The sequence below is a fragment of the Leucopleurus acutus genome, assembly GCF_964270905.1.
Source record: "Leucopleurus acutus genome assembly, chromosome: 1".
NCBI lineage: Eukaryota > Metazoa > Chordata > Mammalia > Artiodactyla > Delphinidae > Leucopleurus > Leucopleurus acutus.
Genome location: NC_139142.1, coordinates 9,795,855 through 9,815,517, shown reverse-complemented (window position 1 = coordinate 9,815,517; position 19,663 = coordinate 9,795,855). Strand labels below are relative to the sequence as shown.

General features: G+C 50.1%; 1 protein-coding gene across 1 annotated transcript in view; it reads right to left on the bottom strand.

The window, feature by feature from the left end:
• The window catches only part of LOC309960154 (serpin A9-like), a gene marked incomplete at both ends in the record, with an annotated part of 33,757 nt that extends 14,340 nt beyond the window's left edge, over positions 1-19,417 (bottom strand). The window contains 4 exon segments of the mRNA XM_082836785.1: positions 5,853-5,948; positions 7,563-7,710; positions 15,325-15,424; positions 19,396-19,417. Of these exon segments, the coding sequence (XP_082692911.1) occupies positions 5,853-5,948; positions 7,563-7,710; positions 15,325-15,424; positions 19,396-19,417 (366 nt within the window).
• Positions 19,418-19,663: the final 246 nt, after the last annotated feature.

Here is a 19,663-nt window from a genome sequence, read left to right as displayed (position 1 = left end):
AACGTTATGAAACACACAGGCTTCCCGCTCCAGAAGGGATCTTTCTCCTGGGGGGCCCCTTTCCCCAGCCTATTCCAGGAATCTGTGAGTCTTTTGTTTACATCATGCCAAGAAAAACAACAGTCAAAATGTTACCTGTGCTGGAAGGACAAGTGGCTTTCATGGAAGCGCACACAGTGCACTTCCCTCCCCAGCCTGGATGCCTTTAACAGGCGTCACAGATCCGGATGGATGTTTACCACGTGCAAAGTAGATTCGCACGCATTACATCATGGAAGCCCCTCAAATACCCTGTGAGACGTCTCTGACCATCCCCACTTCACAGAGAGGAAAAACTAAGGATTGGGCCCAATTAAGTGCCTTCCTTGCCTAATGTCACAAACCAAATGCAAGACAGAGCTGGAATTCGAAGTTCAGCCTATCTGACGCCAGGGCCTCCTGCCAACCTCCAGCGCCTTGAAGCCCCTGCCGAAGTCCTTAAAGTGAAAGGCCATTAAATGCAACACAGTATCGGGTTTGAGCCTGGAACAGACAAAAGGATATTAGTGAAAAAAAACTGTTGAAGTCCAAATAAAGTTCAGTTGAGAGTAATGTTCCAACATTAGCTCCTTAATTGTGTCAGATGCCTCATGGTTACGTAAGATGCTAACATGGAGGAAATCGGGGCCAGGGGAAGCAGAAACTCTGTACTATCTTCACAACTTTTCTGTAAATCTGAAGTGATTCAAAAGTTTAACATTTATTTTAAGAAAGAAGAATGGCCAATCAGGCACATAAGTCATGAACACTTTCCAACTTTGGCCTGAGACTCCGGGGCAGGGGATGGGGAAGGTGACTTCCATGAAACAGCCTCAGGTGCTTTCTGCCTGTGACGTGGACCCGTGCAGGAGCAATATCCTTCCTTTACCAGCTCTCCTTCCTGATCTCCTCAAGGAGGAAGTCTCTCCTCGGTGCCAGCATGTCTCTACAGCCATCGGGTGGCTGTTAACTTTCCTTTTTAACAAAGAGAGCAGGCTTCAGGTTCGGAGGCTGCAGGAGAAAACGGTCTCGCTGGAATATAATCACCACCTTGGTTGCGTTGTATATTTTTACAATTAATTTTTATTTGTGTCAAGTCTTTATTTTTCATTTTCTATATTTGGTTGTGATGTTAATTTTTCTGCTTAAACTTTTTTTTTTTTTAAAACGTGCATCGATTTAAAGATCAATCTAGGTAAATAATGGAATGAAAGAGATGGGGGTTCAGCCACAATCGTAAAAGTGGTTCAGGAGTGGATGAAAGTTGGGAAATTAAGTGGAAATGGAAAGCACGTTTCACAAAGAAAAAGGGTGCCTTGGCCTTGGACTCTTATTGTCACCCCTGATCACTGACGTGGTGACCCGGGAGGGTGGGAAACGCTCTCGTGGCTGGGCCTGCGCCAGAGGAAGCCGGCCACGGGATCCTAAGCTCTCGCCTGGCTTTCCCACACCGGCACCCTGTCTGGCACAGCCTCAAATGCTCAAAAAATATTTGTTGACTCAATGAATGCGTGGAAGAATGAACAAGCAGATAAAACTCTGGAGTCAGTTCTGTCATTTCCGATATGAGTGTCAAAGTATTGTCTGAGATAGAAGGGCCTTGGGGGACCATCCAGGGCCACCCCATCATGGCACAAATGGGAAATGGAGGCCCGGGAAGAAGAAGGTGTTTGCCCGAGCCACACAGTTTGCAGGAAAAGCAGGGCCAGGAAGGAGGGCTTCTCACCTGTGATTATCCTTGCCAGCACACCAGCCTGTCACTTCCGGTGTGTGACCGCACGAATGACCTCAGCCCAGGCAGACAGGAAACCAGCCTCCTGGCGCCCTGCGTGTGCTTGAAAAGTCTTCTGCTCGGAAGCCACATAAAGGCTTTCTGCATTACTGGAAGGTCAAGTTGGATCACGTCCCAGGGGCCTTCCTACCCTGGGATTGTGATGCTGGGCACTTCCGTCCTTGGCCGAGGCTAGCCTCTCTCCTCTCGTCAAGTACACCCATTCGTGGGCATCTCCTGGGTCAGAAGTCTCCAGACACCGATCATACCTCAGAGACCACGGAAAGCAGCACCTCAGGGATGCCACCTTCCCACAGAGGTCGACCTGACCACCAGCAGTCCCTCCAATCACCCTGGCCTGCGCTATGCAATGTTCTTATTTAGTTATCACTCCTGTTTGTCATCTGCCTCTGTCTCCCAGCCTGGAAGCCCCACAAGGGCAAGGAGTTTGATATGTTTTGTTTACTGATGTGTCTCAGCCCCTGGAACAGTCCCTGGCACAGAGTGGACTCTTGGCAAACCTTCGTTGGATGGATGGATGGATGGACAAATGTTCCAGAGTCCTAGCTCTGTGGCTTTCTAGCTGTGGGGATTTGGGCAAATTAAGTGATCTCCCTGAGCCTCAGTTTTCTCATCCGTAGAATGGAATGGCCACACTAACTTGAAGGGTTGGGGTGTCAGGGGTTTGGGGAAAGGCCCTATGCAGTGCCGGGCTCCTGAGAGGCATATAGTCAGTGCTGGTTACATCAAAGTCAAAACACATTCATCCGCTCACGAGGTCTGTCAGTCCCCAAACATGTGGCCTGGTAAGGTTTCTTAGAAGAAGTAGGAGTCAGCCTTTTCTGGATGGATGAGTAACACGTTGAAAGGAACTGGTGGGAGGGGGAGAGTATGGGGAACAAGGGGAGCATCCGGGAGGGGTGGGACGGCAGGAGCAGGGCAGGGAGGTGGCGATGCAGAGGGTGTGTTGAGGAAGCAGGCATGGCTGAGCCCCACGGCAGGCCTGCCAGGCAAAGGCGCATGGCCTTCCCTCCCTGAGGAGAGGAGAGCTCTGGGTGGGGCTGGCTGTGTCCGGAACATGGGTGATTTCTGGGACAGTCTTTCTTTTCAGCAAACACGTACTGAGCATGTTCTCCATGTGACCTGGCTCTGGGCCCTGGGGACACAGGGACACCCAGTCTGCAGCCATCGGGACACTTAACAACGCACGAGTTTGTCTGGGTCACCCTCCAACTAAATGCCTGCTAAAGCTGTCCACAGTCCTTCATTTAAAGACCAGCATTCTCCCCGTGGCCCACGAGGCCCCAGCCTTCCTCTCCAGCCTCACCGCCCACTTCCTCCTGCCTTATTTTGTTGCTCTGGCATGTTCATCTCATTTCAGTTTTTTGTCCACACCACCATCCCACCTCAGGGCCTTTGCACATACTGTTCCCTCTGCTTGGTACGGTTTCCCTCTGCTCCCCATCCCAGATGCTTCCCCCTCTTTTTTGCCCAGGTAGAATTTATTTCTGTAGTGAAGAATGAAAATATGGCTGTGAAAGTAGGAAATCATATAGAAAAATACTGAAGAGGTGCAACAGTCCTTTTTAGAATAAAGTTAGTTAAAATAAAGATGAATAAAGCACTAGATATTAAGCTTCATTTCCATTTGAAAGACCAACCAGTGTTTTACATATTATTAACTACATGAGGAAAAATACACCCATAGGCAGTTTTAATTAATAGCTATGGTTCAAAAACAGATATGCTGCCAGCATTCAGAGCTTTTCCCAACTGTCATGTTCCCAGGGCCTGATCCCCCACACTGGGTCAGACCCTCCCATTACAAACTCTCAAAGCACCCCATGACCGCCTTTCACCATGTTCACTAGAGCTCATGATCATACATTTATGTGTTGTTACTCGATTCATGGCTGTTTCTTTCACTGGATATTAACTCCATGAAGGCAGGGGCCAGGTCTGTTTGTATCAGCTTCTAGCCCAGGGATTGCTGCCCCATTGTTTCATGCAGGATTTGATTGTAGCCCACATGGGGGTGGAGGGAAAATTCAGACCCAGGAGCCATCACAATGCGTGGAGGTGAGTACTTTACTGAAGGGCTTCTTGGTAGAGAAAATTCCATAAAGAGGTCATAAAGGATTGGGCATTGAAGGATGAGTAGGAGCTCATTAGGCAGGAGGTGAGCATGCCCAGTAGAGGGGACAGCACCTTTCAACAAAGGAGGGGGTGCTGAGGCTCAGAGGCTTTAAATGACATGCCCAAGTTACCCAGCTACTAAGTGGCTTACCCTCCCGTCCCATGTCCCCAGTGGCATACGTCATGGACCTGAGACGACTCATGAGGGTTCTGGTGTTCATCTGGTGTCCTCCTACCTCCATCCCCAGGCTGGTGCCAGGGAAATGGTGACTGTCAGCAAAGTACTCCATGGGGGTCTTTTTGCTCCCACATCTGTGTCCTGGGTACAGGATCTCAACCTTCTTGCCCTCCCCACCCTCTCAGAGAGAGGCTGCTTACTCTGGTGCTCCCCAATCTTGACACTTAACACCCTAAACCGGCTCTATCCCTCTCCAGGTTGCCTTCCTTACCGACTTTTGTGGGGGGTAGATCTCCAGGGCCCTGCGGGTACCCAGGACAGAGGAGAAGGTGCTTATTGAATACACACACGTGCACACACACACACACACACACACACACACACACACACGCTAACCGGGACGGGGCAGCTCTCTTACCTTGGACTGGAGCTGAGGAATGACTAGCCGGACCCCCAGGTCTACGGGGAGTCCCTCCCTTCCTGCCCAAACCAGATGACACAGCTGTTTGCTGCCTGCGCCTAGCCACTAGGACAAAGGGAAGTCACTTCACCTCTCTGAGCCTCACTTTCCACATCTGGCCTATGAGTGTCCATTCTGACTGCCAAGGGGTAGCCGAGACCAGAACACAAAAGGCACTGTGAGCTGTGAAAGCTAGGGGTTGGCAACTGCTTCCAGCTCAGGCTCCTTAGGGTCAAGCCAGTGAGGATCCCGTCCTCCCAAAACACCTTCAGCGTTGGCTTTGGGAATTCACAGCAGGAAACAACGGAATCAAGTGCTTAAAGAAACCTCATACTCATATTCTTAGCCCTGTGAACACTAGTGCCCCCTGGTGGTCATATGCAGACCCTGCAGGGGCATGCTTTCCAGGGGTGGTGCATGGACCCCATTCACTCTTCAGCTGAGCTTGCTGACAGGTTCAAGCCCCAGGGCTCTTCGTTTTGGGCCGAAATAGTGGCTCTGGAGTCAGACAAACCTGGCATTGAGTCCTGACTGCGGCTACTCTAGGTTGCATGTACTCTAACGCTGGACCAGCCCCACTCCTGTTTTGCTGGGCTGAGTCCAGAGCTCCCGTGTGGACCCTGTTGGGGAGATATCTGTGTAGCTCACGTGCCAAACACTCAAAGCCAAGGGCTCTCAAAGGGGAATTAACCTCTCTGAAGCAGTGCGCTAGTTTCCTCAGAGCCCTAGAGGGGATTATCATTTGTCCTCAATCATTGTCTGTTTCTGTAGGGAAACAGGGGCACAGAGAGGGTATGGCTTTCCCAAAGACACTTTATTTCTAAGATTAGAACCCGGGTCTCACTCATTCTGAACCCCAGGTACTCATCGTGGCTCACAGCTTCCCCATATTGTCCACCAACAGTCACCAGACCTTGGGGGTGTTGTTTATTAAATCACAGAACCCCTCCACTGGCCAGAGGGGGAGAAGATCACTGTCAAGTGGTTGTGGGTGGAGCATCTAATCCTGACATTTGAATGGGGAGAAAACTGATGGCCACAAGTTAGTGGTGCGGCCTGTTCGGACAGTGGTTTGGGGAGCGCATGACAGTGTGAGATTAGGTGAGAAAGTCCCTGTGGTCTCAATCCCAGGGAGACAAAACGCATCCAACCCCAGAACATAGTTGAGGTCTGTAGCAAGTCAGATTTCCCCCTTATCTCCCAGAAGGATTAACAATCTTTCCAAGGAAGAGCAGGTTATTCATTCCATTCTCCCTAATCATCAGCAGAAAGTGTTTGTTTATCTTGACCTTAAACGGTGTCTCCATGGGCAGTGTCTGTGCTCCGGAGCCCGCGGCCCCCTCTGTGCCCTTCTCATCCATCTTCAGGGTAGCCTTGTGCACCACCTGAGGGAAACAGGAGCGAAGTCAGTGCTTGCGAAGCCGCTTGGAGGTCCTGGTTGGGCAAAGGCCAGCAAGAGGCCCAGAGAGGGAGAGGCCCCTGCCAGAGTCACCCAGCACAGCAGTAACTTGGCTGGTGCCAGCTGCCCCAGGGCTCCTGGCTTTTCTGCTGTCATCACTGAAGGATGCTCAACAGTAGATGCAGCATGAAGGAAAGAAATGATGCAGCGGGGGCATCAGCTACAGGGAGGGGGACAGAGTGGGGTTTGCTATGTTTCCCATGACTTACAGGGCAGCATCAATGGTAATAATGGCAGAAAAGCTATCCTGAACTTTAGCTAGATGGAAGGGAGATGGTGGCATCCCTGGCCCAAAGCCTCCAGCCCGCTTCACACTCCTTTCATCCTCCTGGTGGAACATTAAGGAGTCAGATTCCACAGACTGATGACTCAGACCCCAGATCCACCTGAAAGGCATCAACATCTGTCACTAAGTAATTGACACTGGGAAATTGATGGGCTTCTGTGAAATACTGATACATTTCATTCCATTCTACAAAATGCTAACAATTTTACTGGCAAGCCAAGAGCTGATGTTTACGTATAGAATCGCAGCTATCAGCACATCTGACTGCGGAAAAGAAAAGGGCCATTGAACTCAATAAAGGCCTATAGGAAAGGGGCAGGTGGTATGGAATGTTTATGCAAAGTCTGCAGCAGGAAAATTTTAAAAGCAATAAAGTTCTATTAACTGTCTTTCTTCCTGTTGCAAGCTAGAAAATACAGCTGAGTGATCCACCTACTGTCAGCTCATCTTGGCAACTCAGATCCTTCCTAGATTGGCTTGAATTTAGCCCCAGCCAATCCCCACCCACTTGGGCTCCACGCCTTCCCACTTCCTCTCCTTAGGCCATGCTGCTCCCCCTACAGGAAGATCTTGCCCGCACCCTTCTCTGCTTGCTGAAATCTTCCCCTTTCTCAGTGCCCTTGAAGCCTAAAAGTAGGGTTCCCAGATAAAATACAGGATGTCCAGTTAAATTTGAATTTCAGATAAACGATGAAATTTTTAGCACAAGTATATCCCATGCAATATTCAGGATATAGTTATACGCAAAAAAATCATTCATCACTTATCTGAAACTTGAATTTCACTGGTGTCCTGTGTTTTATCTGCTAAATCTGGGCACCCTACCCCGAGTGGTCCTCTCTGACTGCTGCCAATAGGCAGGTGCTCAGCCTTGCTGGAGACCATGGAGTCCTTTGCTTGCTTATCTCTACATTACGTAGAACATGTTTATGACTCAATCCTCACAAGCCTGGGTCAGTTCTAGGCCTGATGAATGTTCCAAGCCTCCATCCATTGTTTGCTGCATTGAATCAACTTCCAAAGTAGGACAAGGAGATTGATGGTTCAGATTTTAAAGACTAGAAACACGAGGCTTGGGAGGTTGTGTGATTTGCTCAGGATCATACGGCTGGTTAGAGGCGGAGCTGGATTCAGCCCTGCCTGACTGGTGGGTGAACTCTTGGCTCGTACAGCTGCTGCGACAGTGGCTCTGGCCTGGGGCTGTATGAAGACTCCCTGTGCTGGAGGGGGCAGCGTTGGGCCAGGCAGGCTTACCTCACCCACTTTCAGGCTTCGATGACGGGAGATTCTGGTGAGATCACCGTGTTCCTCAAAGATTCTGGTGATGCCCAGGTAGGAAAGAGTCTTCTTCAGGTCGAGGTTTCCGGTGATGAACACCCGGGGCACAAACACATCTGTGCCCCTAGGGAGCAGAAAGTGACACAGATGAGCAGAAGGACCCTGCCGCTTTTCCAGGCAGCTTTAGGAGAGGTGATGATGAGGCATTTGTCCTCCCAGCCCCTGAGGTCTCAGAACTCCTCTCCATCCACAGAACGAGGAGAGGCTCCTTAAACCTGGGATGGGGTTTTAAAACATCCATGCTCTCTGAACTGTGTTCCTATTTCCCATCAAAACTGCCCGTGCCCTCATCCACAGAAATGTCCTCGAGTCCCCATGTCTCAGGACGCCTTCAGCGCAGCCATTGAGGGTCTCCCCACTGTAGCCTCAGCCATGCCCAAGCCCTGAGCTAATCGTGACCCCAGCAACCTGGTGCTAGAAGCAGCAGAGCCCTGAGACCGGAAGCCAGGCAGAAATGAGTTCAAATCCACTCTGCCTTCCGTGAGCTCTGTGACTCGGAGCAGATGATTTCACCTCTCTAAGCCACTTGTATGAAAATGACGATGGTAGCACCCACGAGGCCAGAAGAGGGCTAAAGCGAATGCGTGGAAGGTTCTCAGCAGCGTCAGTGTCTCCCCTTGGCCTTGAAGGAGCAGTTTCACGTCCTCCGTGGGTGGGACCTGGGTTGGCCTCCCTGCCCCGGGCCTGGGGTCAGATGTCCTGAGGCACCTGTGGACCCTGGACTCCTGTCCACCTGGTCGTGGACCCCATTTCTTCTTGCCTCTGCAAGGACCTCATTCCTGCCTTCATTTCCTTTTTCTCCTGCACCGTCCATAAATGACATCTACTGGATCACCCTCCGGGGCAGACTGCAGGCTCTAACAGCCCCCACCCTCAAATCAAAAGCAAAAACATCTCCCTTGGCCCCTAGTCACGCCTCCAGCTTCCAGCCCATGTCTTTTCTTTCTTTCAGGGCAGAAGTTGTCTCTACCATCTCCACGTTCTCCCATTATTGCCTCAACCCATTTCTCCAGAGTTGCCGCTGACCTTGCCTTGCTAGAGTCAGCAGCCAAATCTCCGAGAGCGGCACTAGACAGTCAATGCTTTGTTCCATTTCGAAGCGCTCCCACCCAAGTCCATGCCCTCTGCTCTCCCCGTCCTTTACTGCCACTCCTCTCGTCCTCCGCGGCTCCGCCTCCTTGCCTGTCTCATCACCATGGTGCTCCCAGGCTCCCCACTGCTCCTCTTCTCTTGTATATCTTTTCTTCCTCCTGAGGGATCTCATTCTGTGTCGTGGATTTAAACACCAACAGTAGGCCCGGTGACTCTCAAACTTACCTTTCCACTCATCCATTCATTCAACACTTTTTTTTTTTTTTTGCGGTACGCGGGCCTCTCAACTACTGTGGCCTCTCCCGTTGCGGAGCACAGGCTCCGGACGCGCAGGCTCAGCGGCCATGGCTCACAGGCCTAGCCGCTCCGAGGCATGTGGGATCTTCCCGGACTGGGGCACGAACCCGTGTCCCCTGCATCGGCAGGCGGACTCTCAACCACTGCGCCACCAGGGAAGCCCCATGAACATTTATTTTTAAAGCAATTTCCAACAAGACTTTAGGTCACCCCAAAGAGGTTTCAGTACAAAATGTTGAAACTCTTTCCTAAAAAAAAAAATCTAGGCAGGTAAGAAAAAAAAAAAAAGAAGAAGAAGAGAGGTATAAATACAAGTCATAAGAAATTTAGGCAGTATTCTGTAAATAGTAAAACCCGTTGCATCCAAGATGGCATTTTGAAACCATGGAGACAAGGTAATCAATTCTACAAAAATTGGGAAATGAACACATCATTTAAAAATTAAATTAAATTAAAGGAAAATCTGTTAGAGTGAACTTCCTAAGCACCTAAGTGAACTAGGAAGTTCACTATACATACAAAAGCCAGAAACCATGAAAGGAAAGATGGATATAAAGTAATATCATGTTTTAAAACTCTGCACAGCATACACAAAATAAGGACCAATCACAAACAGGAACGTGTGTGCGTGGTAGAGACCTAATGGTCTTCACAATGGAGACTTCTTATGCATCAGTAATAACCATATATGCTCCTTAATGGGCAGGTAAGGAATGTGGGGAAATATGCATTGAAGCGTTGTGAATGGGGTCTGGCTTTGCTTTTCTTCATCTCATTCTCTTTATCTTACTTTCTCCGTTACCCTTATCTCGGCAGAAACAGACACTTTCATACATACTGTTGACAAAAATGCAATTAACTTTCAAGTCAAGAAGAAAAGAAGGAAATTTTATTCACACCAAACTGAGGATCATCACCCAGGAAGCAGATTCTCAGAAAGCTCTGAGAACTGTTCCACCTGTGAGAAGTCGAGGGCGCCGTCATATACGTTTTCAAGACAAAGGATCGTACATCAAAATGATCCACGGCTATTTCACATGAAGGTCACCAAGGGTCCACAGTCCGGGTATGCACGTGTGCAAAGCAAGCAGCGAGTCACCGTGTTCAGTGGGGGCCAGGGGGATGCGCTGGGTCTATGGCTACCCGAGGAGGCCAATCTCTTGCTACTCATCCTGAAACCATGCCGCACAGGCACAGAAGCTGGTGCCTTAACAGAAATCCTTGAGTGTGCAGGACTGAGTGTTCTGTGCCGTTACAGAACAGCAGACAAGGGAACAGCCTGTTCAAAAACCCCTCTGCCTGCAACCCGCCTTTACTGATTAAGCCGCTTCCTTTTTTTTCCCTTTAATTGCATACCCTCCAAGCTTCATGTAGCCAAGGTAACATCACAAGACTTCCTAACCACCGCTATAGATAACACCACTGATGTTTGGGGCACTAAAGTAATGGGGGGCTTTAGTTGTTTTCCAGAAACCTGGAGTCAGCGCCTGCCCAGTTCAAGCTGGCCAAGACTGGTTGGGACCGCCGACTTCCAGACTGGGCCGGCACAGGTGTCTGACGGATGGCCTTTAGAGGTTGGAGGGCTGAAAACTCTGCCCTCATATTATGCTAAGCCCTTCCATTTTTGAACATGTATCCCATGAAGAAGCATGTAACCCAGATGTGCCTGCGAAGAACACTGATTCCCTCACTTTCTCCCCCTGCCAATCTGCTTTCCCCACATCTAAGACCACCCAGCTTACTTATCCTACGAATATCTCAAGTCTCTCGCCTTTGGTGGACGTTTGTTCTTCTGTTTCCTCACTTGGCTGCCTTGTCAATAAACTTTCTCTGCCGCAGACCTCGGCATCTCAGCGTACGGCTTGCTGTGCGTCAGGCATACAAGCCTGGTTTGGCAACAATGCTGTCAATCGGTTCCACTTTAAATAGCACAGACCTAAGTCTAGCCAGGACGAGAGTCTAGTGCAACAGCAGAACAACAGAAGAAAATCTTCATGAGAGGAACATTGTAAATTGCAGGCCCTCCCCCCTCCCCTCCCGCCCCAAAGCCCCTAATTTATTATAAATAAACCTAAATATTATAAATAAAACCTAAAGGTTTTATTACCCTTTAGGATAAGCCCACTAAAAGTGTCCAGATCCCAATTCTAATGGGGGGATGGGTAGTTTACCTCCCCCCAAGCAATTCTCTGGACACCGACTGAGTGTCCCACAATTTAACTCCATTCGGACACTATCTACCCAGAGATCGCAACAGATTCCACAGGTTACGGATTCAGCGCCCCCTCTCCCCCAACTTCAGATGCCGGTCACAAGTCCAGGTTGTTCCCTGTGCTTCTGATCAACTGACTACAAATCAGAGGTTCCCAAGACACCCTCTTTGGGTTTGATTAATTTGCTAGAGTGGCTCACAGAACTCAGGAAACCCGTTTACTTGGTAGATTACTGGTTTATTGTGAAAGGATATAACTCAGGAACAGCCAGATGGAAGAGATGCATAGGGAAAGGTAGGGCGAAAGGTCATGGAACTTCCATGCCCTCTCCAAGCCCCACTCTCCCCAGATCTCCCTGTGTTCACCAACTCAGAAGCTCTTTGAAACCTGTCGTTTTGTGTTTCATGGAGACTTCATTACATATTCGTGATTGATTAAATCATTGGCCTTTGGTAGCCATTCACCCTCCAGCCTCTCTCCTCTCCCCAGAGGACAGAAGGGTGGGCTGGAAAGTCCCAGTCCTCTACTCACACAGTTGGTTCTCCTGGCAACCAGCCCCTCATCCTTCGGTTACCTAAGCGCTTTCCAAAAGTCACCTCATTAACATAACAAAAGGCATCTTTATCGATCTCATCACAGGAAATTCCAAGGGTTTTCGGAGCTCAATGCTGGAAATGGAGGAAAAAAACCAAACACATATTTCTTATTATATCACAATACTACACCCGCCAATTTGATTCCAGCAGTGTGTGCACATGCACACACACATATACACACACACAAGCACACACACACACATATATAAATTTAATTCTTTGTATGAGGGAAGGGCTGCTATAACTCCCACTATACAGATTAGAAAATTGAGGTTCGGGATAGTGAACAATCTGTCGAATATCATATTGTTAGTAAGTGGATGTACATCCTCCTAAGAATATCTTGATATAAAAGAAAGAAAAAAATTAAATGTAGAAGCTATTAGCGGAAAAAGTTTGGGAGAAATTGAGGAAAAACTGGGACTCTCTCCACAGCTCCACTTAAGGTCACTGCTATTAAGTGCTGAGCTCTTGGGGACAGCCTGCAGCATATTTGTCAAACTCTCCCATCATGCTGGGCTCGGGGACAGAGAGAAGAGAAAGGCAGGGCTGAGCAGGCTCGGAGAAGGGAAGTGGGCAGACGGGATGAGGCAGGAGGTAGATGGGCCCCAGGCTGAGTAGCTGCAGTGTGTCCCCTGAGGACAGACACTTCAAGATCAATATAATGGCAGGAGCAGAGAGGAGCTGAGCCCTGCTTGGGTAAAACGATAAGGTAGCTACATATTCCTCATCCTTGAGGTCAAGGAGACCTCCCAAACTACACCTTCACAGAAAGGTTCCTCAGGGGTCAGAGAAGGGAGAGGTCACTAGCCCATAATATGTTCTGCTGACATCCCAGAGACCCTCGCACTGGAATCCTTCTTGGCTAAAAGATGTCATGCACATCTGGAAGGGCCCTGAGTCAGACCAAATATGGACATTGAGCCAGACAACGCGAGATGTTTGGCCAGAGGGAACCTGGAAAACTGCCCCGTATAAATGTTTAAACCATCCCAAGGCGGCCGACACGCTCTGAACCCACCCGTGTGTCTTTCTGCACATACTTTTCTTCTAATAAACGCTCTATCTGCTTTACAAATTTCCGTCTCTTTGCTGAAGTTCTTTCTCTGAAGAAGGCAAGAGCCAGGGCCCTGCTTCCAGCCACTAGAAGTGGCTCAGGGGTCCAGTGGTTAGGATTCAGCACTTGCGCCGCCGCGGCCTGATTTGATTCCCAATCAGGGAACTGAGATCCTGCTTCAAGCCGCAGCACACTGTGGCCACCCCAAGTCAAGGACAGGCAGAGACTTGGGTGGGGTGGGCTCACTGTTGCACGCGCCCATCACAGGTGCACACTGAATGAAGTCAAGACCTCCAAACAGCCCAGCAGCATCCGGCTTCCCTCATCCACTCTCAGCCCCACTCTCAGGGGGGCACTGTGGTCCCGAGGTGCAGCACAGGTCCTAAAGCCAGGGAGACCTGCATTCTAATCCCAGTCGATCACGCATTAGCCGGGCCACCTGGCCCAGGTCGCCTCGCCTCTCTCTGCCTCACTGTTTCCATCTGTCCAATGGGATCACAGAAGTACCTGCTTTGCCCACTCCACCAAGATGTTAGCAATGCTATCAAATGCAACAGGCAATGTGAAGGTGGCGATTTAATAATAATCAGTAATAATAGCAGTAATTAATAATAATAGTAGTAGTAGTAACGGACATGAGGAACAGCTGATTCTGGTCTTCCAAGTCACGTACTGCTCATCATTTTCATCGTCTGGCATCTAGAGAGAGTGTGTTGGGGGCTTAATGCTGCTGGAGGCCCAGGAGCAGGGCAGTTCTTCCCCATCAAATAGAAAATGCTATAATAATGGATCAGGCAGTGAGAACAGAGTTTTAAGGAAGGCTGAGGTCTGTAGGTAATTTAGTTAGCACAGGAAAAGAAGGCTGTCTTTGGGTAATTACTGGGTGTTTTATGTGTTACAGTGCAGTCAAGGATGGGAAATACTCATTTCTGAGTTTTTAGAAATTGAGGAAAACAGAATGGCTGTCTACCTGAGACCAAGGAAAGGGCCAAGGGCTGGGGAAGCCAAGCTATGTGGGTGAAGAAGTGATGTGGAAACCCCCAAGGCTATATATCATTTTCCAGCATTGCTCCACGCAATCCCACACAGGGTCCAGGACCAGCCACAAGCCACAAGTGCAGAAATGAGGAATGACAGAGCTCTGGAAGCTGTCATCACAGGCTTACCCTGCGGATGGAAGGAGGCACCAGGCATATCAGAAAAATGGGAAGGAAGGTTCCTTTCATTCATCCATGTTTCCAGCACTCCTTCCAAGATGAAAGAAAGCAGTCTGGTGAAAACCATGCATGGGCTGGTAAGAAGGTGCCCTTTACTTGCAAGGGTATGCTCTCAGCTGACATCGCCTGTTTGCTGATACCAGATTGTCCTTTTACAGAGGACTGGCTCTACAATCCAGAATAAAATGAAGGACAATTGCTTTTGGAGAAAGAATATATTGATTGAGACTTACTCATACTAAGATGTAAATGACTGCTATCTGATACCATTCATGGGGGCAAGGAAGGAAACAGCAGAGTCCTGGGAATCTGAAGCAGGGGAGAAAGATCTCTGAGTTGGGAGAGATCAGAGAACGGGGAAACAGAAGGGCGGGGGTTGGAGGATTCGATCTGGGGTCAGAAAATCTGGGTCTGGTCTCCATATCTGCTACTGTCCAACTGCACCACCTCCTCAAGATACTTCATCTCTCATGATCTTGATTTCCTCACCCATAAAATTGGGGAGGAATGCTTGAGAAATCCACTGGGAGGATTCATTGAACTAGTGCCTGTAATAGGGGTGGTATAAAGCATCACTGCCTCTGTATAAACTGTTCCATGACTTTGGAATTTTGCAGGGGTCCCTCGGGGCCAGACCAGTAGCTTTCATACTCTTCCCTTCAGAGATAAAAAAAAAAAAAAAAAAAAAAAAAAATACTGTGTGCCTAGCTCGAAAGCTGTGTGGTGTTAGGATTAAAACCTACACATCACACAACCACCAACAGTCTCCAGGCACGTTTCTAAACACCAGAAAAACCTGACCAGTCAGCTCCTGTGTCGCTTCCAAGGCCAGAAATGATTTCCCTCCTCAAATGACCAGCCAAGTCAGTCTGGTTGTTTCCTGGGGGTTCACAGCCTGAGAAGAGGTGTGGGTCTGGAAAAGGTCAGATTCCTTGTGCCTCCTCAAATCTTATCATGTCTCTGTGCCTCAACTTGCTCACCTGTAAAATGGGCATAATCCTGTCTACCTCCCCTCTGTTGAGATAATCCATGCAGAGCCCTTGAGCTGTGTCTGAGACATGGAGGCGCTCTGTGGGAATTATTGCTTAATCCTTACCATTATTATACATCATTTAAATTATTATTTTATGGTGACGCTGGTTATGGAGATGGAGCCACAGAAGGCAGAGCATCTCCACAGATAGGTCCGCGTCTTGCCACACCCACCCCACCTCCCAGTCGCAGCTGTCTCCCATCTGGCACACTCTGGCGGCCTTGGGTGCGCCGGGCTGGTCAGCAGGCTTGTGCCACAGATGTGTGGGTGGGGCTGGATGCCGGAACCAGGAGGCAGGTGCTCTCAGCCAGTCCTTGGCGGCTACGACTCAACTCTCAGGTACAGCTGGTGGAGGTGGGGAGCAATGCTCTGAATTCAGTGCCAGGTGGGGGGGTGAGGGAGACTGGGCGCGGCCCTGGGGGGGTCTTTGGAGATGGCTCTGAAGTCTGATTTGGGCATGGTCGCTGACCTTGGGGTGGGATGAGATTTGGGTCCATGCAGGCATTTGGGAGGAGGCCTGCAGGTGGGCCCAGATGTTCTCTGGACCAGTGTATCTGATCCCAGGGACTTGATCTAGGCCAGTGTAGGCACTTAGGGGGCCCATGGGAAGTGCAGGGCCCAGGGGCTTCTGAGGTGGTGGCAACCGGTGACTGGAGACAGGCAGGGGGTGGAGCTTTGAGTCCACGGTCATTTGAGTCAGGGCTTCAGTAGCCACAGGCGAAGGGGAGTGGAGTCCAGGCCATGGGGGGTGGGAGTGGGCAGGGGGACAAGAGGCTGGGTGCAGGACAGGGAGAAGAAGCAGTAAATCAAGACCTGGAAGACTGCTCTGATCGCCTAGCACGTTCCCTGGAGCTCTTCTTTGCCCCAAAGACTGTTTTCTCCCACCTTCTCACTCTGGCGGGGCGGGCGGGCGGCAGTTTCTGACCTTGCCGTTCTCTCTGTGCTGTGGTCTCCGCCACGTCTCCCTGAGTGTGAAGCGCATCCCCCTGGATTGGTTTATTCATAGCGTTCAGCACTTCCGAAATGGTCTTCTTTCATCTGCCTGCCTACTTCTGCATGGCTGGCCTTCGAGTGTTTGGATACCAGCTCCTTAGGAACAGAACCTGGCAGAACAGAACCTCGTGAGACGGCAGCGTGGCAGGGACATGCTGTGGGTTTTGAGTCAAACAGACCTGGTTTGAAGAACTGTCTCAGCTACTAGCTAGTTACCTCAGCCCTGGCAAACTCCTGCAGCTCCCAAAGCCTCTGTTTCCTCAACTGCATAATTCAGGAGAAACGTAGGAAATGTCTCAGCTCACAGCATCTGAGTCAGCGGGAGATACTGGGTTTCAAGAAGGCCCAGGTTGCGAGAGCTGTGACGTGAGGCTGCCAGAAGCTTCCACCTGCTCCGACCTTTGCACTGGTTTGTGTGCCAGCTTTATTCTCTCTCTCTCTGCAAACTGGCTTCTGCTGTGATCAGCTGGGCTTCTGTCAGGACAGCAAAACCAAGGTGAATGATGGGATATAAGGGATTACTCCAGGGATGAGGTTCCCCAGGGTTCTGGGAGCTGGTGAGAAGTCTGTGGAAGGTCCCTGCATCTGGTGGCCAACCATCTGGTGGTGATAGTGATAGTGGTGCTGGTGGTGTAGTGTTGGTGATGGTGGTAGTAGTGACAGTGGTGGAGGCAGTGTAGACAGTCAACAAATCCTTATCTTAATAAATATTTAATTACAATTTCTGGCTGACAGAAAAAGTGCTGTTATATCCCTTTTTCTTGAAATATGTTTTAACCTTCAAGCCCCTCAGCTTTGACGTGTTTTCGGTCATCTATCCCTAACTGGGAATAAAGGTTCTGAAGGGATCCAGGTAGCCTTTGACAGACAGGTGGGAGAAATAGCAGAGGGTTCCTAGAGTGGGACAGGGGGTGCCTAAGATGGAATTCCCACTCTCAGCCTCCCCTCCACTACCATTCATTCATTCATTTGTCCAAGTCTTCACTGACTGTTTCTCTGGGCCTAGCACTGTGGTAGCCTCCGGGGCTACAATGCTAAAATATTCCCCCAGGTTGCCACAAATGTAGGTTTTCCCTAGAAAAATACAATGGCTCCCTCTCCTTTTATCTGGAATCCAGTTGGAGAAAGGTCTAAAAACTCATCTCTAGGTTTGCTATGTCAAAGTCTGCTGATCTAGATAATTAAGTCCCCAAACCCAGATATTTAATAAAAGGAAAAAAAATACAGGCATATAACCCCTCAGCTGAACTCCGTGATCGAGCGGCAAAGGGATTGAGGTGACAATCAGGGTGGCCAGAGTCTTGGGAATTTTGGGGGCTTCAGGATTCGCCTGGGAGGAAGTGAGAAGGAGGGAAGGAGGCCAAGGGGTCCAGGCGGGCAGAAGCCCCTCTGGACCTGGAATGCAGCCTGGGGAGAGCCCCCTGCAGTGCGGACAGGAGGCACTGAGCACGATCAGGTGATCTCCAGGTTGGCACGCGCCACCGATGGCTTTCCTCCCCACTCTGTCTCTAATCGAAGGGATAAAGTGTGCCAGCAGCTCTCATCTCCCACCTGGACGGTGACAGCCACAGCTATAGGGGTTTCTTTGGATGATGAACGCTCCACTCTGCCTCTAGAGGATTGTGGTAGAAAACAGCTTTCTCTGTCACTTCTTGGGCTTCCTGTGATCCTGTTTCCTTTCTGTCCTTCCCAACAGTTTCTAAAGAGATGCCCTAAGCCAACATTCCCTTGAACTTCTCTCTCAACAGGACTTTGATTCTGGAGCCGTTGCATAACGTCACTTTCTAAGGGGGCCCAACCTCCCACCATCAGTCTGCCTGGCTGACCTGCTCCTGTTTCCGAAGCAGCCCCGCAGGAGTCTGGTTCTCTGCTGCGGTGCTGGGTCTTCGAAGAGAAAGCAAGGGCATCTTCCATCGCCGGGTAAGCGTTTGTCCTCACAGCTGAGCTTTCTGCAGTTCACCACTCCCCCACACGCTGGCCTCTACCCACCTTTCCAGAAGCATTCCTGCTAGCCCTTCACATGTCCACACTGCAGCTAACGCTGCACATCCCTTCTCCCAAACATCCGGGGGCTGCACTGCCTCTTGGAAACTCCCTCCCATCCAGCTCCCTATAGCTGCAGACAAATAGATCCTTCAAGTCAAATTCCAACACCTCCAGAGAGCCTCCGGGGTTGTTTGCAGTTAGAAGAGGCCACACCCTTCTCTTCCCCACTGTACCTGACCTGCACGTTTCCTAGGGCACGGCTCACGGGCTGTTTGCTGCGTGGCATTTGCTCACTGCCCTGGTTTCAACACTACTTTCACCAAGAGCACCCATGACCCGATGAACCTGTCTGTCCAGTCCGAGGCTGGTGGACATGGAGTCTCACTGCCTTCAGCCACGGGGGTGTGGTCAGCAGACAGGGCTCAGCTCTCGGCTCCTTTAACCGAGCAAGATGGGGATTTAACAGCCCAGCCAATTCAGCCCAAGATGGACAATTCTACTGAACAATGTTCCCTCTTGGCCAAAGTTTTGTGGGGCTGGTAATGCAGTTCCACTTTCCCGTCTGCTCCATCCTGCCTCCCCTCACTTCCGTTCACAGGTGTTGATCGCCGCCAAGCATCTTCTACCCAAACTCCAACTCAGCCAGCAGCGCTGGGCCTTCTCCTGGGCTTCTTCGTTTGCTCTTTCATTCGGCAAATCTTGATCCAGCCCTGGCCACGTGCAGACACCGTTCCGAGCAATTGAAATTTGGCAGCAAACAATGTGGGACTTAAAGACCTGTGGGGAGAGAGACTAGAAACAAGCAAATAAACGAACAAGACACTGTAAATGCTGTGAGAATGGACAGGTAATGGATCAGAGAGTGACTTGGAGGTAACCACCCTGGATGGAGGGAGCGTATGGAAAAGCTTCTCTGAAGAGGAGATGTTTGATCCGAGTGCTGAAGGTGGACAAGGAGCCAGCCATGGGAAACGCTGTTCTATCGGGTTATTTTTGTCTAACTGCCCTGGACATCTCACCAAATGCTCCCAGGCCCCAAGTGGCCTCCCCTGTCCCCAGTCCTTACTACACTCCTCTGCCTGTGTTCATGACCTCGGGGGATGCCACGCCTGTCCACCAGGCACTCAGCCCAGATCCTTGCAGTCCCCCTGCCCCCTCCCTGTCCCTCATCACCAGGTCCTGCTGCCACAAATCTTCTGGGGCGACCACACCCCCAAGCCAACCGCAGGCTGCCAGCACCTGTCATCAGCTGTTGCAATACTCACCTGACAGGTTGCCCTTCTCCATCTTTCACCATCCTTCTTGCTCTTCTTCTTTTTTTTTGATACAATGTTCTTTTTTTGTAAATTAAAAAAAAATTTTTTTTTTTTGGCTGCATTGGGTCTTTGTTGCTGCACGTGGGCTTTCTCTAGTTGTGGCGAACAGGGGCTACTCTTCAATGCGCTGTGCGGGCTTCTCACTACAGTGGCTTCTCTTTGCTGTGGAGCACGGGTTCTAGGTACATGGGCTTCAGTAGTCGTGGCACACGGGCTC